Raw genomic sequence first — 23,053 nt, 5'->3', positions numbered from 1 at the left:
GAAACAGAATTAATGTTGAGTCCAGTATGATTCTTCAGAACCACTGGCATTGACTGGTTGACCCAAATGGCCCGTTTCTGTGCCATATAATCCCATGAAATCTAATACATGTGTGGTTAAAAGAAAAAGTGTTAAGTATGAAGAGGACCTTGCATCTGTTCTGCTCTGCAATTGTATTCTTCAGTTAATTTAATATTTTTATTTAAATCTCAGAATTAGATGTTCCACCTCATTCTCCATTTGATGAATTATCTGAAGAAGAGGCTTTGCAAATTGAAGCAAGTCCTTCACTCCCTCCTACCTCATTTACCTTGTGTGACTATGTTGACCAGTCAGAGACTCTAACCAAGCTGGTCCTTCTAGGTATGTAATGATTCTATGAAAATAAATCTAAATAATTAAAGTGCTTTGGGGGCATTGATGCAGCAGACTGTCCTGGCTGACTCTTACTCACAAGTGCTAGCTATCTTTATTTGCCCAAGCTTCATGTTAATTTTCTTTTATTTAACTTCCACTCAAGAATTAAATTATTGTGGATCGCAGACATCTGAAACGACAGAAAAGAGAAGGACAGTCAGTCCACTGAGTATTTCCAATACAGACATGGTGTTATTAAGAATTATGATTCCAAATGGTAACTCGTAAAAGGTGCAAAAACATAGGAAAACAACTGTAGAGTACTGGAGAAAAGAAAATGAAGTTGATGATCCTTGATAGAAAAAAAATCTCTTGCGACCTAAGTTAGTTCTGTGCTTATTTGACTAACTCTTTCATTACTTTTAATACTCCTTTCAAATCTTTCCAAAGTCCAGTTATTTAGATGAAAAAATTCTCTGCTGTCTAATTCTATGCTGATAGCTAGGAGATTTCAAAGTAGTTATTATTCTCATGGCCTTCCTCTGACCTTTTTTTAATAATTAAGAAAAATCCATTTCTCAAAATAGAGACCTTCCATATGAACCATAAAATACAACCTTTAAACTGAACTTTTCCCGTTTATATTTATGGTTTGCTTTCATTATGCATTATTCTTGTTTCGTAAGTCAATTCTCCTTCAGTACTTCCTCGATATCCAGGATTTTCTGGACTTGGTCCCACCCTTCACTTTTACAGGAATATGTTGGTCCTGTGCTTGCACTATTTCCTTTTTGAAAGTCTTCTACTGCTCTCATGTAAAACTTCCTACAAGTAGCTGTTCCAAAAGGGATAGTACGGAAGGGTGATACTTGGGAGGGAAAAATGATGAACAAGAGTGAGGAAAATTTAGGAGAAAAAGGCTGGAGACAAATAATCAGAAGAGAACACATATTATCAGAAGCAGATGAAAATTAGAAAACAACTATTTTTTTTTACATGTAAGCAATGCCACAGGAGATCAACAGTACATTTGAAAACAAGTGATAAGGGAGCTTTCCCGTACAATTGGAGCTGTGATCACACCAATGAAGAGAATTCTACCATAACTCAGCACATGGCCTGCTTGAAACACAAAGATGTGCTTCAAGAAAAAGGTGTTCAGTTCAATCAACTAAAAAACAGAAAAAAAACGTTTAATGAACTCAAATAACTTTTTAAACTTTCTTAATATGCCATGAAATTGTAAATAATTTCAATGTTCCTCATGGAGGTATTAGAACAGTTAACTATTTCACAATATACTTGCTAACTTTCACAAGCTAAAACTTGGATGTCTACCAGCTGAATGACACACCTTGATAAAATATTCAACAGATGAATTCAAGGTTTTCTATTGGTTGATATTAATGTAATCTACTAAGTTAAAGCTTACTGGATATACAAGAAACATTTTACCGACATGAAACCTGCATGTAATGACATACATGTTGATAGAGTACAGCTGGAACTGACAACCGGAAGCTGCAGAGACAAACCACTATAAATGCCGGAGGAAACATCACAGAAGCACTTCACAGGAGGCTCCCAAGCACTGAGGATGTCACCTAGACGGGGGACGAAACATCTGCAACACAAATTCCCAGCTCGGCGAACAGAACCACAACACATCCACAAATACTGCAAAAGTTAAAATGTAAGGGCTGACGTTGGCAGAATTAGCAGAGTGCTAATCTCAGAGAGTTATGGGGCTGGAGCAAACTAAGAAGTCAGGAGGAAATGAAATCATGGAGGAATTTGAAAACAAGGATGAAAATTTTAAAATCTTAATGATGCTTGATCAGAAGGCAATGAAAATCAGCAAACAGAATGGTGACAGAGAAATGGAACTTGCTGCAAGTTAAGATACGGGCCTTAGAGTTTTAAATAAGCTCAAGTTTATGTGGGAGATTAGCCAGGAGTGTACTGGAAGAGTGGAGTTTGCAGATAACAAAGGCAAGAAGAAGGGATTTCAAGATCATTTCAGAGAAGAATGAAATCAATGAAGTAACATGTTGTAGAAATGCAAACTAGACATCAGATTTGTATTTATTTCATCGTATATTAAAAATAAGCAGTGAAATTTGATAAGACTACATCCTTCACAGTTACATGAACATTAATTCCTGCAGAGACTGTTGCTATCCTTATAACTACAAGATTTTCAACCAAGTATAGTATCTATGTTGAAGGTTCCATACAATTTAAAACACCAGCTTTCATTCTCCCTCCATTCCACCCAGACTTGACTTAAAATTAATTAATAACTACCAAAATATGCTTCAATTCTCATCAGGTTTTCATCCCATCAGTTCAAAGTCCCACATTCAATAGAGTTGAGTGTGTGTGCTGGAAAAGCACGGCAGGTCAGGCAGCATCCGAGGAGCAGGAGAATCGACGTTTCGGGCATAAGCCCTTCATCAGGAACACCTGAAAGTCGATTCTCCTGCTCCTTGGATGCTGCCTATGTTTTTCCAGCACCACACTCTCGACTCTGATCTCCGGCATCTGCAGTCCTCACTTTCTTCACATACAGCAAAGAGATGAACTGTTAAATGTCAGTTAGATTTCCCGTAAGGAACAACACAGTTTTACGTACCTCACAGTCTCAAGCATTGAGCAGCTGAGCTAGTGAGCAAACACCAGCAGAATGTTCAACCAAAGGTGATGCAGTACTGTGCTTTCAAAATAGTCCAGCTCAGGCCAAACCAATAAAGAGGTTTTATTAACTCACAAACCACTGGCTTATGGAAGTGAGAAAATGGATCCGAGATTTCACAGTTATCTTACTGGCACGGCCAGACCTCCCTCTTTCCTCTTCACTTGTTTTACTCTCTCCCATTGTGTTATTTCTTTCTCATTTGGTGTTTCCTCTCTTTCCTTCATTTTTATCCCACACTTCTCACACCATTGACACTACAACATGGGGTTAAATAAAGTGACAGAAGAGTGAGAGATGCAATTTCAGGAGGATTGGGTATGAGCTAGACGGTTGAGTGCTGAGGCAGATCCATCATCAGCACAACAGGATGCACAGTGGAGGACTGATCTGCTTTCACCCAATTTCTAGCCCCACTGAAATTGAAAGTTCCATCCAATAAGTCACAAAGAAACATCTTTCTCAGTATGAGAGGTCACATTTGCTCTGCAGATTTAGGTTTGTTACCTGCCAGATAATTAGGAAGAGGTAGATTCCAGCCACTCTCTGAAAGGAGGATTTTGGGTCAAACCACCGAACGTATGTCCAGCTGGCCGGAGTAAACTGCAACACTGCCCTTTTCAGCTTTCCACTGGTTGTGTGGATTGCCCTGATGAAGACATGTAATATTAGTACGGGCATAACAGAAAATGAAAAACCCTTCTGTCATCGAACACAAAAAGTATACATTTTGGAAATCATTGCTTTTGTTAGCTGTTGTAGTGGCTGTGAAGTTACAAAACTGGCAGGAGAGGTCATAAAGTGTTGGGGTATCTTTAGGCAACAGCAATTACAGTGTATTAAAATCAAGGTCAAGAAGGATGCAAATAGGTCCAAGACCAAACTAATAAATTGGGAAAAAAAAATTTTGAGGTGATAAGAATGAAATTAGGGAAAATAATCATTAAAAAAGCTAACAAAGAAATAGAAGAGTAATAGGAAGTATGTACAATGGTGATAAATAGGAAAATAATATATTGCAAATAAAACAAGAGAAAGCTAATAACAGCACAGTATAAATAAGGAATGACAAATTGCATTTATATAGTGCTCTTCACAAGCATAGGATGCCTTCAAGTACCTGTATCTTCCAGGGGATTAAGTATTTTTCAGAGTGTACAAACTGTTCTAATGCAGGTATTAATTATTTGGTCTCAGCAAACTCCCACGCACAACAAAAATAATGTCTTACACAAAACAGAGTTTACTGGAGAAGCTCAGCAGGTCTGGCAACACTTATGAAGAGAAATCAAAGTTAATGTTTGAGATCCGGCGACCCTCAGAATGTTACGTTAACTTTGATTTCTCTCCACATATGCTGCCAAATCTGCTGAGCTTTACCAGCAAACTTTTGTTTCTGATTTACAGCATCCACAGTTCTTTCGGTGTTTAAAAATAATGACCTGATCATTTGTAGTTTTTGTGATGTTGATCGAGGATGCATCGAAAATAACTCCCCTGTTCTTCTTCAGAATAGTGCTGTGAATTTTTCATCCCATCCAAAGAGACAGCTGGGACCTCTTCACAACTACACTCAATGTCCATCTTTATTTTCACGATCAAGATCTGCAGCGGGTATTGAACCTGTGACCTTGTGATTCAGAGGTGAGTGTTCTACCAAATCAGCCATGACCAACACACAAAGAAACAGACAGAGAAGCAAATAAAAGTAAAACTGAAACTAAAGAGAGAGAAATAAAGAAAGTGGTCCTGTGGCATAGCAGCAGTGTCTCTGCCAGAGTATGTCCGGGTAGGTCGATGAAAATAACTCATGGACCATCTGACCACCCCAACTGCTGTGACATTGCCCTTATTATTAAATAGTATTACACCTGCAGTCTCATAGGTTCCACTCGCTTCCTGAGCGTGCACTTCTCATTAAAATTCCCAATAAAAGGTGAATAATAGCGCTCTTGTGACACAGTGGTAGTGTCCCTATCTCTGGGCCAGGAGCTCTGGGTTCAATTCCCACCTGTTCCAGAGCAATGTCATAACATGCCTGAATCAGGTTGATCTATAAAGGCAAGAAAGGAGACGACAACAAAGGGGAATGAGAAAAGTTGCAGGAAAAGAAAGAATTAAGAAAAACCATGAAGGGATAGAAAAGGAAAACAAAATTGGTCCACGAACACCATTTTAAACATTTCGTTCAGGTTTGGGACGGGTTCACTAAAGAATACAGTTGATAATATTTCTGCCAATTTGCTTTCTTTAAGTAATTACCCAGGAAACTAACATGGTGGACATGATATTACAAAAAGATACTGAGAAAAGGTGTAAAGACATACAGGACAGAAAGATTGGGAGCGATAGAGGGGAAGAAGAATTGATAAAGTAATCATTATGGAGAATGGAAAAGAAGGTAACAGAAAATGTTGGAACTACTCAAGTCAGGCAACATGCTTGTTTTTAAACATGTGAAATGAGGAGGGTTGGAATAGAACAAAAGGGAAGCTCTCCTAACGTGGAAGAGAAGCGAAATTAAATGAAATTCAAGTGTTGTGGTGCAAGGCCAGAACAGTAATAATAGATAAAAAATCGAAAGAACAGCAGATGCAGCAAATCAGAAATTGCTGGAAAACTGACCCAAAATGTTAACTCTCCACAGATGCTGTCCGACCTGCTGAGCTTTTCCAGCAATTTCTGTTTTGTGACAGTAATAATAGAACAAGGGAAGAAACAAAAGAAATGGCTAGAGAAGGTGTGATGGACAGCTGCCAGCCTGGGCAAAGGAGAAGGTGGGAAAACCGAAAACTGCGCAGGAATACACAAAAAGAAGGCGGAGATTGCAGTCTGAAATCAACAAACTCCAGTTTGAATGTGGAAGGCTATAATATACTTAATCTAAAGGTGACAAGCTGTTTTTTGAGCTTATGTTGAAATTTCATTGAAGGCTTGTATTGGAGAAGATAAAGTAATAATAGACCCTTTATCCTCAAGATGCACATTAAAGTACATTAGGAAACAGGTTGAAACTGTTTTATTCTGCTTGTTAAGATGATTCTAACTGTCTTCTATATATGTCTACCTTTGGTAGCTTTTGTTCATCTTTTGTACAATAACCTCATATTATGAAAATACATGAGTTTCAGTAACAAATCACAACATTAACCAGGATGATCATCTGTTGGAATTAGAACAACACAAAGTTGTTACCAGGGGATTACTCTGCCCTTTCCACCCTTTACTGAGAAGGAAACTATCCCCACAACTCAGCAGAAAAATTAAAACGTTTATATGAATAAATGGGATCTTGCCAACATTGTGTACATCTTAAAAGCCAATTTAAAAATTAGATCACCGAATAAATGCTATTCCACTACTCAATTCTGTGATGAAAACTGGAACTGCTACCACGAATAACAGGGTTGCAGATTAACACTTTCTGCAGACCGACAAAGAATAGTTGCAGCAGAAAACACAAACCCACATAATACTCTCCAAGGAACAATTCTTGGGTCATTTACAAAATGTCTGGTGATCAGTTATAATGTTGGCTGAACAATATCTAATGAGCAAATGCTCCTGGAATCGACCTGTAAACTCACAGTTGCTCCCGTGTCTGTGGGATTAAGTGTCTTAATGTATACAAAAGAGGTTGCAAACTGTAATTGAGGAAGGTTTCATTAAAGCAGCACACATGCTCCAATAACAAGTTATCAAAGTTATTTTTACAAAATCAAATGTTTTTTTATTCCGTCATGGACATTATTAGCATTTGTTCCTAATTCCTAAATGCTATTGAGATTTATACATTTATACAAATTTTCAATGTTTTAAAATCATTACAGATTTACTCCAAGCAGCGGGAAACTAGATTGTAAACAGGATCAGGGACTTTGATTTCTTTTTCCCCCCACTAGTCGATGAAAGTGTGTCACAATTTTCCTTCTCAATGGAAAATAAATTGCTTTTTCAGCACAGATTGGGACATGAACCTAGATTGTGTCAATTTTCAGATTTAATGCTTGTAAAATTCAAAATAATATAACAAACACCAACCATCTGCCACTCATATGGCTTTGTGTAACAGCACAAGTAAATTTATTGTCACTCTGTTACTTGGTTTGGTAGTTAAAAAAATAATGTCTTGTTTATATTCTGTTCCCTTATTTAAAATGGATTAAATTGAGATTGAGATGTCAAGATGCAGATGCAGTCCAAAATAACACAACACTGCTTCAAAATCTTTTAAAATTCAACTGCAAATCAGCAAAGAAACATTAAATTCATATTTCTGTAAAATTATGAATGTTGTTCCTTCATTGAGCCAGGGAGAAAGAAACCTCAACTGCCTCTCAGTAGCACTGCAGTTTCAACTTTTCTTGCTAAAATGTTGATAATAGTGATCACAGAAACTGATTAAAAATAGGAAGAAAACTCAACTGCAAAAGACGAACTGTGACTATAATTGAATTTGGGTCTCCTTGCTAGGTACTGACCTATATTAGAACAAACCAGCAATCTCAGCCAAGAATTTCCATAGAATTACCCTTCAAAGTTTACTTATTTACAACAGAATAGGTAGGCATTGGATTCCAAATTGTATTATATCCTTCTCACCTTCTTAATAAATGTCAGGATATATACAACAAGTATTTTTACAGATATGTTTGGTTATATGCTGCCAAGAACAACACGAGAAGAAAAAAATTAAAAATTTTCAACTAGTGATAACAAAAGAATATTTCTAAATTAATTTTGATTACAAGCTTTGACTATTCACTGCCATTTGTACGTCCAAGGGTCTAACTGCATCAATGCTCATCAGTTAGGTTTGACAGACTCCAGGATCATCACATCAACTGAAACAATAAAACATGTGATGTTTACAGAAATCATACAAGTCAGTCACTTAGAGTCAGAGAGTCATAGAGAGGTACAGCATGGAAACAGACCCTTCGGTCCAAACCGTCCATGCTGACCAGATATCTAAACCCAATCTAGTCCCACCTGCCAGCACCTGGCCCACATCCCGCCAAACCCTTCCTATTCATATACCCATAGGTGAAAGTGAAGAAAAATAAGAATACAAAAGTGCTAAATACAGCTGAATACTATAAATGAATGCAAAATGAATGAATTTAAATGAAGGAATAACTTTAATGCATCTTGGATTTTTCTCATTATAGAATAATGCTAAGGAATGACAAATGATAAGAGCCGCAGGCTTTTAATCTTCATGAAAGTATTGTTACAACAGGCAGCAACTTGATAATCTGAATGTATTCTTTTCCTACATACCATTACATCTGCTTCACATGTGGCATAGCGTAGATTAGGATCCAGCCAATACATTACAGATTTCACTTGTTCAAAATTCAGGAACAGCAAAAATACCAGGAAAAGGAAATACAGCACACTGAGACCTGAAGTGATGCACAAGACAAAGCAAAACCCATTGTAAACAACATGTTAGCTAATGGTGAGCTCAAATCATGAGGTGCACTTGTTCAGATCTACAAGCTTTTAGTAAATGCAGCGCCAGGGACCTGGGTTCGATTCCAATCTGGGGTGACTGTGTGGAGTTTGTACGTTGTGCTTGTGTGGGTTTCCTCCAGCTGCTCTGGTTTACTCCCACAGTCCAAAGATGTGCAGATTAAGTGATTGGCCATACTATAGTGTCCAGGCAAGGTAGGTTAACTGTGGTAAATATGGGGTTATGAGGAAAGGGTAGGATGCTCTTCCAGGGTCAGTATGGTCTTGATGGGCAACATTGCCTCTATCTGTCCATCCAAGTCCTGAATATACTTAATGATCCAGCCTCAATAACTTTCTGCAGTAAAGAATTCCACAGATTCACTCCCCTCAGAGAAGAAATCCCTTTTCACCTCCATTTTAAGTGTGTAATCTCTTATTCTTAGATGATGTACTCCTGTCCCAAACTCTGCATGTGAATTTTTATGGACCTGACTGCCTCATCAGGTCCACACCCCCCACCAACCCAACCTCCACTCCCGGCACCTTCCCCTGCAACTGCAAGAAATGCAAAACTTACGCCCACGCTTCCCCCCTCACTTCCCTCCAAGACCCCAAGGGATCCTCCATATCTGTCACAAATCCACCTGCACCTCCACACATATCATTTACTGCATCCGCTGCACCCGATGTGGCCTCCTCTACATTGGGGAGATAGGCCACCTACTTGCGGAACGTTTTAGAGAACACCTCTGGGACACCCGCACCAACCAACCCAACCACCCCGTGGTGGAACACTTTAACTCCCCCTCCCACTCCGCCAAGGACATGCAGGTCTTTGGCCTCCTCCATCGCTAGACCATGGCAACATGACGCCTGGAGGAAGAGCATCTCATCTTCCGCCTAGGAACCCTCCAACCACAAGGGATGAATGCAGATTTCTCCAGCTTCCTCATTTCCCCTCCCACCTTATCTCAGTTCCAACCCTCAGACTCAGCACCGCCTTCTTGAATTGCAATCTTCTTCCCGACCTCTCCGCCCCCACCCCCTCTTCGGCCTATCACCCTCACTTTAATCTCCTTCCACCTATCGCATTCCCAATGCCCCTCCCCCAAGTCCCTCCTCCCTACCTTTTATCTTATCCTGTTTGGCACAGCTTCCTCATTCCTGAAGAAGGACTTATGCCCGAAACATCGATTCTCCGGCTCCTTGGATGCTGCCTGACCTGCTGCGTTTTTCCAGCAACACACTTTTCAGCTCTGATCTCCAGCATCTGCAGTCCTCACTCTTTCCTCTATATCAGCTAGGTCTAGGCATAAGTTATAAGCATTCACAACCATTTATTCATATGGAATCAAACCAGGAATCAATGATTCACCTTTTGGACTCACTTGCTAAGTTTTCATAAGCAATTCGCAAATAATTTTCAAAACTATAACATACTAAACTAACTGGGAGAAGAAAGAAATTCAAGTCCCAAATATCAGGAAAGACTTGCAGCTTTTATTGTAGCTTCAGAGCTTACTAAAAACCATCTTCCATATTGCTGGATGTGGTCTGGTTCAAGGACCTGAAACATTAAACAACATGCAAACAACATTGCATGAATAAACAAATTATTTTAGAATGTGGAAAATAATATGTAAGAAGTGTGATCAATCACAATTCTCACTTGTAACAAACAACTTACCATTAGTTAAAACTCACACAACACCCGGTTATAGTCCAACAGGTTTAATTGGAAGCACTAGCTTTCGGAGCGCTGCTCCTTCATCAGGTGGTTGTGGAGTACACAATTGTAAGACACAGAATTTATAGCAAAAGTTTATAGTGTGACATAACTGAAATTATACATTGAAAAATACCTTGATTGTTTGTTGAGTCTTTCATCTGTTTGAATACCATGATAGTTTCACTCCTTTCATATGTAAATGACAAAGCGTTTTTTTTTAAAGTTACATTCTCAGGTTAATTGTAACAGTTGGTGTTCGCCAGATACTACGTTGAAGATGTTAGCCCCCTGTGTTCTCTGTCTGTGCCATAATGTTTGGACTGATTCTAATCTAAAAAATTAGTTAACAGAGTCTTACATGAATTTATGCAGTTTTTGAGCAGAGTACAATGTAACTTTGCAAGTACAAATTCACTCCACAAACGTATATGTATATGTGTGCATGTGGGTTTTTGTGTGTGTGTATGTATAGGAGTCTGTCTGGATTGGGGGTTGTGAGTGTGAGAGAGAGTGTATATATGTGTGTATGTGAGTATAGAGTGTCTAAGTCTGTGAGGAGGTGCATGCGTGAGTGTGGGAGTGCTAGACACTGCTAGAGAGAAAGACAGAGACACAACTAACCCAAACAGACAGCCAGACAGAGAGCTACTTCCTAACCCAGACGAATAGAGAGAAAGACAAAGACACACCTCTTAACCCAAACAGACAGCGAGAGAGAGAGATGCTTCTTACCCAGAGAGAGAGGCAGACAGACAGACACCTCCAAACCCCCACACCCAGAGATACTTCCTACATCAAACAGAAACATACCTCCTAATGCAGAGAAACAGAGACCTCTGAACCCAGACAGACAGAGACATCTCCTCATCCAGAAAGACAGACAGCGAGACTTCATTCCTGATGAAGGGCTTTTGCCCGAAACGTCTATTTTCCTGCTCCTCGGATGCTGCCTGACTTGCTATGCTTTTCCAGCGCCGCACTCAAGAGTGACATCTAACTGAGAGAGAGAGAGAGAGAGACCTCCTAAGCCAGACAGACAGAAAGACACCTTCTTACCCAAACGATTATGCCCTCTGGTCCCGAGAGAGAGAGAGAGAGAGAGAGAGAGACCTCCTAAGCCAGACAGACAGAAAGACACCTTCTTACCCAAACAGAGAGGAAGAGAGATACAAAAACATTGTAACCCAGATATTCAGTCTGCCAGACAGAGCGATACCTCCTACCCCAGCCACAGGGTGGAAGAAAGAGAAACACACACACTTCCTAACCAAGATAGCAGGAGCTGCATCCTTGCAGTACATAAAGAGATACATTTACTAATCTAGACAGAGACAGAAAGCCATCACTTCACTCAGATCAACAGATCACACACAGAAACACACTTAACTAAGACAGAGGCACCAGCTAACCCAGATCAACAGCACGAAGAGACAGAGAAAATTCCTAACCCAGCCTAGCAGGACACACAGAGAGGCATCTCCCAGCCATCTCAATCAGGAGAGAGAAAGAGATAGTTCTAATCCATCTTGAGACTCCTAGATTTAAAAAAGCATCCTGAATCTAAGCTGTAGCAAATGAGAGAGACCTTCTTACCCAGTCCAGCAGGACACAGATTGGAGAGAGAGAGATTGAGTAGGTTATGCCTGTACTCATTGGAATTTAGAAGAATGAAAGGCAACCTTACTGAAATGTTACAAGATTCTTAAAAGGACTCAAGAGGGTACATGCGGAAAGATTGTTTCCCCCTTGGGAGAGACTGGGACCAGAGGGCATAATCGTAACAAGGGGCTTAAAAGAGGGACGTGGAGGATTTGCTTTCTCTAAGGGGGCAATTATTATTTGGACTTTTTTATCCAAAAAGGCTTTTGAGGCAGAGGTTTAAAGTATATTCAAGTTATTAGAGTTTAATAACTTGAGTATAATTCTCGTATGCTTAATATAACATACTTAAAATACTTAATAAGTATAAGGGAATCAAGGGTTGAGGGGGAAGGCAGCAAAGTGGAACTGAGGATTACCAGATCAACCATGATTAAGTAGTGAATCAGCGGGGACCATGTGCCGTACGGCGGAGCTGCAGCGGGGAGGGGGTGGTCCATGTGCCGTACGGCGGAGCTGCAGCGGGGGGACCATGTGCCGTACGGCGGAGCTGCAGCGGGAGGACCATGTGCCGTACGGCGGAGCTGCAGCGGGAGGACCATGTGCCGTACGGCGGAGCTGCAGCCTGTACTGTCCTGTTTCTCTTCCTCCCGGGAGCAGTGCTGACTCGGTATTGACTCTGTGTTTCCCGGTCGGAATGATTAAGGTGAGTACTGGGAGGACTGTTGTGTGCACTATCCGGTGCTTTGACCCTACTCTCTCCAGGTACTCCAACCCAAGTATTTAATCCCTGTTACCGCTCCGATAAACTCCCCCAGACTTACATCTCCTTCCGAAAGTGGGCTGCTGCCCACACATGGACGGAATCCTCCAGCTGCTGAATAATCGGCGCCTGATAAAGGCCTCAACGCGTTTTTAACAGCTTTCCCAACTCGTTTCTGTTCTCCTGCCGCTTCTTTTAAATGAGTACAATTTAGAACATGAACAGTATGTAGTCTTGGGGACATTTGGTCACTCGAGGATATGCCAACTCCCTTCAGAACAACCCATTCGATCCCATTCCCCTTCCCAATCACTGTAAGGTCACACAGTGCCTGTTTAATCTCCTTTATAAATCATTGATGGCCTCTATTTCCAACACCCTGATGGGCAGCATCTTCGAGATCATTTGTACTTGTTGCTTTAAAAAAGGTTGTTCCTCACTTTCTCCCTGTTTGTCTTACCCAAAGCTTTAAATTCTGTGTTCCTCAGCCCTTGCACCATCGCCGAGTTGGGGACAGTTTTTCCTTGTCTACTTTATTCAATCTTGTCACAGTTTTTTACAGCTCTTACTAAATCTCCTTTGTTTCAGGAGAACAACATCCAACTTTTCCAAACTAACCTTGCAGTTAATATCACTCATCCATGCAGCCATTTTGGTAAGTTCCCCCTGCACCCTCAACTGTGATCACAAGAACTAGTTGCATACTCTATAATCTCTCCGTCTGGAAACTTATTCTTTAGAAATTTAAAAAATAAGTTCTCTGGAATTTTTCTTTGAGCAGACCAGAGCCAGTTGCAGCAGATCGGCAAGCATGAGTTCATCTGGTTGAGGAGAGCACAGGATTTCAAGGGCTGAGTGACTTTGTAACCTTGTGTTGTACTCTCACACCCTACAGGATCACCTCATCCTCTCTACCAACTGCCATTTTTCACGCAAACTCTCTTTGCTCAAGTGTTTTTGAGCAGACCCAATTATTCTCAGGATATAGTTTGTTTTTTAATCTCTCACTATGGCATGTAAGAAAAGTACAGCAAAACGTAAGCATGTTACACTTACAATATCAGAAAAGGTTGAAATCATAAATAAACTAGATCAAGGTTCTTCAGTAAAAATGTTGTGTGAGGCATATGGTGTGGGAATCACAACAATTTATGACATCAAGAAGCAACGTGAAAAGCTATTTAAATTCTGTGCTGAAAGTGACACAGTTCAAGGAATTAGTGAGCGTAAAACGCTGCATCGTGCTAAGTCTGCTGACCATGATGATGCCCTGTATAAATGGTTCAGACAGCGTCGTAGTAAGGGGCTCCCTATTTCGGGGACAATGCTTATGGAAAAGGCCAAACAATTTCATAATGATTTGAAGATTAATTCTGTGTGCGAGTACTCTCAAGGTTGGTTGCAGAGGTTTAAACATAGGCATGGAATTCACCTTAAAGAGACCGGTGAAAAGAGCTCTGCAAATACAGAGGCTGTCAAATGTTACATAACTGAATTTGCAAAGTTGATGAAAGATGAGGATCTTAGCCCTGAACAAATATATAATGTGGATGAGACAGATGTTTTCTGGAGATGCTTGCCACGACACAGGCCTGTTGGTCCAGAGGAAATGATGGTACATGATTACAAAGAATCAACAGAAAGACTAACTGTGCTTGCATGCACAAATGCTGCTGGAACACATAAATGTAAACTTTTGGTTGTTGGTAAAAGTCCTAAGCCTCGTGTTTTCAAAGGGATGAAAATTATGCCGGTGCTTTATGAAGCTAATAAATGTTCGTGTGTTACCGAGGAAATATTGAGTGACTGGTTCCATAATCATTTTGTTCCAGAGGCTCGTACACACTGTCAAAAGGTTGGGTTGGCTGCAGATTGCAAAATTGTTCTTCTTTTAGACAACTGCACACCTCATCCGCCTAGAGAGCAATTAGATGCTGACAATGTCTTCCCTACCTATCTACCCACTAGTTGTACATCTTTAATTCAGCCAATGGACCAAGGAGTTATTAGGTCAATGAAAAGTCACTACAGGAAGAGTTTTTTATGTCGTCTTGTGACCAGCTACAATACTGGTGGCATTGATGCATTTAAGACTTGCCTCAGTCTCAAAGATGCTATATGGTGTTTGACAAATGCATGGGACAGTGTAACGAGGAGAACCTTACAAAACGCATGGCGTAAGTTGTGTCCTGAAATTATATTGAATGATGAGGACATGGGGGAAAGCTCTGACGCCTTTAGTTTAAGTGAAACCAAGGCAATGGTGACTGACCTCTTGTGTTGTACCAAACAAATGGGAAGTGACTTGGATGAGGAAGACATTTTGGCGTGGTTAAATTGTGAAGATAATACTTCAGTTGTACAACAAGTAACAGATTCAGAGATAATTGAGGGCGTTTTACACTACAAGTCTGAGGATAGTGACAACAGCGATGAAGAAGACAATGTTACTGGGGATAAGATTACCTTGGAAGAGGGAATCAGTCTAGCTTCCCGCTTCATTCGTTTTCTTGAGCAACAAAGTTTTGTAAGCCAGCAAGATGTAATGCACATACACAGGATCCAAGAGAAGTTGATAACTGAGCAGCCGAAACACATGAAACAAATGAGGTTGCAGCAAATGTTTGATGAAGTTGGAAAATCCTTTGTGCACACACCATTAACAACGCTGAGCTCGATCCCATCAACCCGTGGACTCGATGACACAAAGGACCCAGAGTTGACTGCTCTTGCCGTCAATTATCATCCACTCTCTCCTACACCTCTTCTAAATATTGGTGAAATAAAGCAATGTATGGAATAAATTGTTCCCTTTACGTCATCAACAACATTTTGATAAAGTACTTTGGAACTGGACATATGAATAAGCATAGTTGAATAAGTAAAATAACATTCATAAAGTAATAACAGAATTGATCTGTATTTTATGTTTCATAAAAAATTTTATATCCATGATGTTTTCCAATTCTATTACTTTTGATTCAGAATTCTAATATCCATTATCCAGAAATGGCTTGGTCCCAAACATTGTAGACTCGAAAGGTTGCAGTATGGCTTAATCAGAGCTTTATAAGGGTTCAGCATAAATTCATTTTTGTATACTTCTGTTTATGAAGATAAAGATCTGATATGCTTTGCTAACCACTCTCTCAATATGTCTGAAACCTTCAATGATATGTGCATATGTACATGATTTTCTCATTGTTCCTGCACAATTAAGTCTTTATTGCCTGTTATGCAAACATGAATCACCTCTCACTTCTGCGTATTAAATTCTATCTTCCAATTGTTTGCTTAATTATGTCCTTGTTAGTGGTATCACCGTTGGCCACAGTTCTTTTCACTTTCCCGCACTGTATTTATCAGAGTGCTGTGGTTTCAGCCATTGAGTCCTGGGGTAACACTACAGCACATGCAGGTTCTTTCTGACCCTTAACCATCTTTATACCCATGTAACCACTGTCCTTTTCAATTTTGTTAACAAGTACATCAGACCTTTCAAAAGTCCATTTACACAGTCTGCATCAAGGAACCTTAGTCAAACATGATTTACTTTTAACAAAGCTAATGTTTATTAACCCAAATTTATCCAAGTACCAAAAACTTTGCATTGTCTCAAAACGATTCCCTGTTGTCAATGGTTTTTTGTCAGGTCTGCAGTTATTGGGTTCTCTAAACATAGGTATTAAATATTTTTATGTCTCCAATTTCCTGGCAGCACCCCAGTATATGGTAAGGATTTGATGATTGTGGCCAGAGCCTGGGTGATTTTCACCATTACTTCTATCAGAAACTTTGAGGCTATGCTCCCTTTTAGTATAACATTTGTCATAGAGCCCTAACCGCCATAGCTATTCTAAAGATTGCCCATTCTCATTGCTGGCCTGGCAGCTATGTCCCTTTTTATGTTAAAAATGTATGAATTGGTCTTCAAAGGGCACCTCCTATCACTGTCCTACTGACATCGACAGCCCCCTCCACTACATTGACATAGCTCCACTCTAACGGGTGAACAATCTTATCATTCAGTGCTTGATAGCCTCCTGTTGGCCCTCTAGTCACCATCTTTAATTGGTTGGTAATGGACACACTGTACTTCTGGTTAAAACTCGTGTTCAACATCAGGCGTATTTAATGGGTTCAGGACCCGGAAATGTACCTGTGCCAGAATTGCATTTCCAGAAAGAAAATTCAGCCCATGGTCTTCATTTCATATTTTTATCAACTATTTCAAATCTGTAAGTATCCAAAGGGTTAATGCTTTGAAACATGTAATTTTAACTTTAGCATAACATTTACCACAGTTCTCATGAATACAACTACTATTTACTCATTACGTTTATTGTTTACAGGTTCATGTTAAATTGAACAAAAATGTCTTCACTGTGCCACCGCATTTGTTACCGATGGTCTTCATTGAGAATTATTGGTCTAGTTTGGTCTTCAAAGCAAGAAATAAAAGTGGTACCTGTACCATCCTATAGTCTTCAAAGTCGCTTTGGTTTAGATGCACGTCAATGCCTTTTGACTCAAAAACTCTGGATGTTGAAAAGGTCTGACTTGAGTTCTTCAGCATCAAGTTTGCCACCAAGTAAAGAAGATGGCAATGGATACCGGTTCACAGAAAGCTGTATTTTGCTAAACACAGGTCATAACTATGGCAAAACAGAACTGCCTTGTGTGGTGAAAGATGTACAATCTGGCGGTAAGCTATGTTTTGTTTTGTTGAATGCATTGAATATGTATATTGACATACATTTAATACATTATAGAACAACTTGATGCTGACAGTTTCTTCTTCATAGATCACTCCACTAGTTGCACATCTTTAATTCAGCCAATGAACCAGGGTTGATCCATTAGATCAATGAAATGCCATTGCAAGAATCTTTCAGCACCTTCATGTGAACACATACAGGACAATGGTGTTGGTGCTTTTGACCTGGGTTCATCTTCAATTAACATTCAGCTGGCTGGGTCCTAAACTCTGGAACCCCTCCCTAAACCTCTCTACCTTTGTCTTCCTTTGATCAAGTCTATCTTACTGGCACCTTGAGTGGCTCAGTGTGAAATCTTATTTAATAGTCTGAAGCTCCTTGGAATATTCTATTCTGTTAAAGGTGCCTTTTAAATGCCTTTGTAATAGTTATCCATAATTGAAATGTGCTTTTAGGTTTTTATCTTGTGGTACCTCAGTCAAATATAAATTTATTTTTCTGATAAACTGAAGTCTTAAACACCCATAGACTACTTGACCAACTGAGGTCAGCACCACATAGTCTAAGATTAGAGTAGTGTTGGAAAAGCATAGCAGGTCAGGCAGCATCTGAAGAGCAGTAAAATCGATGTTTTGGGCAAAAGCCCTTCATCAGGAATCTCAAAACGTTGATTTTCCAGCTCCTCAGATACTGCCTGACCTGCTGTGCTTTTCGAGCACTACTCTTATCTTGACTCTCATCTCCAGCATCTGCAGTACCCAATTTCGCCTATCACATAGTCTTAAGCCTGTTTTCACCTGGGATTTAGATATATATTGCTATCCCTTCCATGTAATTGTGATGTGACTGTGTTCAAACTACAGACCAAACCTATGCAGTGCACACATGAGGTAGCAACATTACAGATATATAGATCCTGCGTGATACTTGTAATGTCTCTAAATTGTATGAATGAGTGATGCACTATATTGTACTTTTATCGAGCTGAAAGAAATTACATTGATTAGTTCCAGTAACATTCAGTGGAGCTATATATGTCTCATAATGGAGACATATATAACACATTCAAAAGTAAGACCTGTAAGTATGTAAAGTATCACATTAGATCTGAGAAGTTCTACAACATTGACCACAAATAAAGTGCCTAATGATTGTTAGGAAAGTAGGAAGGTTAGCAGACCACAACAGCAAGGTACTGCGGATGCTGGAAATCTAAAACGAAAACAGAAACTGCTGGAAATAAACAGGTCTAGAATCAAAAGGAAATTCGGACAGGAGTGGGGGAGAACGGATACTCAATTCTGAGGAAGTCTGCTAACAAATTACAGAAGGGCATTAATAAACTTGCAGAGTGGAAAAATAATTGGCAAATCAATTTCAACACCGATTATATTTTCTAGGAAAAATAAGGAGGTCACTAATTACTTGGAAGGTGCAGTCTACGTGAGGTAGAGGTATACTGTAAAGGGGGTCAGGGAGAATAAATACAACAACAATTGCTAAAAGTTGTGCCAAAAGTTAGCTAAGTCATTAAAAATAAAGTACAGCAAACACTAGTCTTTATTTCAAGAGGGACAGAATTGAAAAGTAGGGGAGCTATGGTCAACCTATATCAAACTTAGCTTAGACTACACTGAGTGTACTGCATAATGTTCTGGTCATTATATTATGTAAATTGCTACACAGCAATAACTTGTATAACATCTGTAATTTAATGAACAGGCACTTCACAGGAGCATTATAAACAACGTATGTCACAGAGATAGGTGAGATATTGGGTCAGGTTACCAAAAGAGTTCAGTACTCAGAAGTGTCTTATCAGAGAAAAATAGAGTAGGACTGTAAAGAATGCAGATAAGAATTATAAGGATAATACCATTAAGGCGTGGATAAAAATAGCAGGTAAAGATTAACAGATAACTACAGGCCATCAGTATAGGACGGTCATGATTTGGAGATGCCGGTGTTGGACTGGGGTGTACAAAGTTAAAAATCACACAACACCAGGTTATAATCCAACAGGTTTAATTGGAAGCACAGTCAATGCTGGAGAAACTCAGCAGGTCTGGTAGTATATGTGAAAAGAGAAACAGAATTAATGTTGAGTCCAGTATGATTCTTCAGAACCACTGGCATTGACTGGTTGACCCAAATGGCCCATTTCTGTGCCATATAATTCCATGAAATCTAATACATGTGTGGTTAAAAGAAAAAGTGTGAAGTATGAAGAGGACCTTGCATCTGTTCTGCTCTGCAATTGTACTCTTCAGTTAATTTAATATTTTTATTTAAATCTCAGAATTAGATGTTCCACCTCATTCTCCATTTGATGAATTATCTGAAGAAGAGGCTTTGCAAATTGAGGCAAGTCCTTCACTCCCTCCTACCTCATTTACCTTGTGTGACTATGTTGACCAGTCAGAGACGCTAACCAAGCTGGTCCTTCTAGGTATGTAATGATTCTATGAAAATAAATCTAAATAATTAAAGTGCTTTGGGGGCATTGATGCAGCAGACTCTCCTGGCTGACTCTTACTCAAAAGTGCTAGCTATCTTTATTTGCCCAAGCTTCATGTTAATTTTCTTTTATTTAACTTCCACTCAAGAATTAAATTCTTGTGGATCGCAGACATCTGAAACGACAGGAAAGAAGACATTCAGTCCACTGAGTATTTCCAATACAGACATGGTGTTATTAAGAATTATGATTCCAAATGGTAAGTAACTCCTAAAAGTTGCAAAAACATAGGAAAACAGCTGGAGAGTACTGGAGAAAAGAAAATGAGGTTGATGATCCTTGATAGAAAAAAAACCTCTTGCAATCTAAGATAGTTCTGTGCTTATTTGACTAACTCTTTCATTACTTTTAATATTTTTCCAAAGTCCAGTTATTTAGATGAAAAAAGTCTCTGCTGTCTAATTCTATGCTGATAGCTAGGAGATTTCAAAGTTGGTATTATTCTCATGGCCTTCCTCTGACCTTTTTTTAAGTTCCTGTAATTCTCCATCACAAAACAGGGCTAGAACCATATGTCATGTTCTGAATGAAGCCTAACTGTATTCTTGTTACAGTGATTTTGTTCAGCATTAGAATATGCATGCAATATATTCATGGATTCTATTAAAGCCTGATGGCTCTCATCATAAGTTTTTGAGTCTAGTGGGGAAATTTGAAATAGGGAACACTCATCATTCACTTTGATGTTACTTGTTTCTTCATCTCCTAGATCACATCTTCTAGATTCCCTGTCTGTGCTAGTGCATACCACATTCATTCAAACTCCACATATGAACAAATTTTTGTTTGAATTCTGGACAAGTAGTATTGCTGTGTACAAAAGTATGCTGTTAACATGTATTAAAGCATAATGCCTTTCTTTTAAACTAATTGTCACAGCCAGAAAACAAATAACTGTGATTAACATTGTGCTGTATTGATCAATTTTATTATAAATCCTACCTTACAGGTGTAGATCTGTCTAAACTAGAAAGGCGACCAAATGTGGCCAATATGCTATTAAGACTGGATTTTAACAGAGATGTAGAAGAGAGACTTCTGTTCCTAAAAGATATAGGAGTAGATGATCATTTGCTTGGAGCATTCCTCACCAGCAACCCCTTCATTCTGACTGAGGATGTGGAGAATCTACGGATGAGGTAATGTAAGGGATATTGAGATCTATCTAGCATAAGAAATACAAAGAAACTGGTGGTAAAGAAAAATCAGAAGGGAAATCTAGCTAGAAGCACAAAACAGAATGTCCAAGAATGACAAGAATACATAATAGGTAAAACGAGGTATTCACCCAATAAATGTCAATGGAGAAATTCTACCTAAAGACAGGGAAAAAAAGCCGAAGTACTGTATTTAACTATGGTTCTTAATGCTTGTAAAATAAAATAGTGGGAGACTGCAAGACTTGGCCTGCAGTTTAAAGATTATTAGACATAGAGTCTTGGTCATTCCAGCATGGGAGGACATGATTCAGACTATTGAGTCCAGTACTAGGAATGTATTTGTGGTTGTGAACTTCATACATATCTTTGTTATTGCCAAACTAATCTATTCCAATGAATCTATCCTTCACCCTCTAAACTTTTAGCTTAGGCAAAATGTTGTACTTCTTCCTATATCAAGTCCTGATCTCTTGTCACTTCTTTTCTTTATGAACATCTTGGATCCCAGCCCCTCTGTCTCAACTTTAAAATTATGATTTATTCCCCTTTTACCTCTCCAATTCCTTCAGCAATATAAAACAACTCAGCGACTCTCCTTTCTTCTGGATGCAGTGTTCTGGGGGATCCCCCTGTCCCAACCTAATCATGTTTGAACACTCCAGAGTTCACTCCTTAAACTTTTCATCTCCATTTTCTCTTATTAAGAACCCCTTGAATCAAATGAGTTTGAGCAAAGTTTTCTTATCTTAATTTCTCTTGGGTTTGATTTTTTTTCCCTTATAAATGTTTAAAATGTTTTTTTCAACAATTGAGTATTGTAAACGACCAATGTGAATCCAAGTTGATGGTGGCAGCAGCAGGAGTAGTATTACTACTAAATTGATATAATAATTCTGCTTTATTTACAGGCTATTAAAGAAGTCTAGATAAACTACAATTAAAAGATAATTTTGTTAAAGCTACAAAGATTGTTGAGACAAAGTTCATTAAGAAAAACCTATTAACTATATAGTATGTCAGGACATTGTTTTTGTGGGATTACATAGGGTGTATGGCACAGTCACAACCAAACCAACTAACCTAGTTAACATCAAGGCTTATGTTCCACTCTCTCCCCTTCCCACCTATCCTCATCTAAATCTGCCATTATAACCCTTCTCCATCATATTCTTCTGTAATTTTCCTTAAATGTATTTGTATTATTCAATTCAGACCGTCGCAGTGGTGGCAATTTCTATATTCTCACTACTCTGGATAAAGAATATCCTTCTGAATTCCCTGTTAGAATTCTTGGTGCTTATCCCGATGATGGAAGTTATGTTCTTCCTCACCAGTGGAAAAATGCTCTTTGTGCTATCAAAACGTTTCTCAATTTTAGAAACTTTATATTGTCACTTACGGCCCTCTTTGTTTCATAGAGAAAAGAGGTCTAGCCTGTCAATCTTTCTAATAAGAATGCACACATCAATTCAGATTTAGCATCAATCCCATCCTTTTCCATTCTATCCCTCAAGAAATAAAATCAAGTGCTTGGTTTGTATTTTTATGACCTTGCTAACGTATGGCATAGTTTTTAGTGTTCAGGTGTATTTGTATTCTGAAATATCCCTTTGTTCCTCCTTCCCACTAAGACATGTCCATTCAAAATAATAAATGACCACACTATGTTTTATCAAAAAAACTACCTCACATTTATTATTCACCTGTGTTGAACTTCATTTGCTAATTATTTGTCCATTTACAAGCGTATTAATGTCCTCCTTAATTTGTCCAGTCCTCTTCAATGTGGTTTATGAATAGCCCTTCCCCCAATTTGTTGCACTGAAATTGGAAGTTATGTTTTTGATTCTGAAGTCTGAGTTGTTCATGTAAATTTTGAATAGCAGTAGACCCAATACTGATCCTCGTGGAACACTACTTCCCATCGCCGCAACTGAAATTAACTACCAGTTACTCTCACTCTCTGCTTTTAGCCTTGAAGCCAGCAGTAATCAACTCTGCCCTCTGCCTCTTGACTCCATGTTTTCTTAGCTGTCATCAGTCATTGTACCAAA

General features: G+C 39.0%; 1 protein-coding gene and 1 long non-coding RNA gene across 5 annotated transcripts in view; one reads left to right on the top strand and one right to left on the bottom strand.

Annotated features, from left to right (window-relative positions):
• Positions 1 to 23,053, top strand: part of mterf3 (mitochondrial transcription termination factor 3) — a 36,216-nt gene that overhangs the window by 4,323 nt on the left and 8,840 nt on the right. Inside the window, exons 1-5 of one of the 4 annotated variants that reach the window (XM_087986554.1) lie at positions 13,026 to 13,258; positions 16,662 to 16,841; positions 16,956 to 17,308; positions 19,621 to 19,770; positions 20,789 to 20,978. In XM_087986554.1, coding sequence (XP_087842680.1) covers positions 16,978 to 17,308; positions 19,621 to 19,770; positions 20,789 to 20,978 — 671 coding nt within the window. In that variant the 5' untranslated portion in view covers positions 13,026 to 13,258; positions 16,662 to 16,841; positions 16,956 to 16,977. Of the gene's footprint in view, positions 1 to 213; positions 364 to 12,584; positions 12,606 to 13,025; positions 13,259 to 16,661; positions 16,842 to 16,955; positions 17,309 to 19,620; positions 19,771 to 20,788; positions 20,979 to 23,053 lie in introns of those variants that run through there. The other 3 variants (XM_087986556.1, XM_087986555.1, XM_087986557.1) reach the window with 3 other exon arrangements.
• Positions 9,555 to 12,387, bottom strand: LOC148150198 (uncharacterized). The gene is made up of 3 exons (XR_015757020.1): positions 12,260 to 12,387; positions 11,052 to 11,238; positions 9,555 to 10,079 (listed from the first exon to the last, which is right to left on the bottom strand). It is a non-coding gene; the product is annotated as an uncharacterized LOC148150198 (long non-coding RNA).

The sequence above is a fragment of the Chiloscyllium plagiosum genome, unplaced genomic scaffold (assembly GCF_037043375.1).
Source record: "Chiloscyllium plagiosum isolate Xiang-an unplaced genomic scaffold, Cpla_swu_hap1 HiC_scaffold_4, whole genome shotgun sequence".
NCBI classification, from domain to species: Eukaryota; Metazoa; Chordata; class Chondrichthyes; order Orectolobiformes; family Hemiscylliidae; genus Chiloscyllium; species Chiloscyllium plagiosum.
This window is presented reverse-complemented; position numbering and strand designations above follow the sequence as displayed.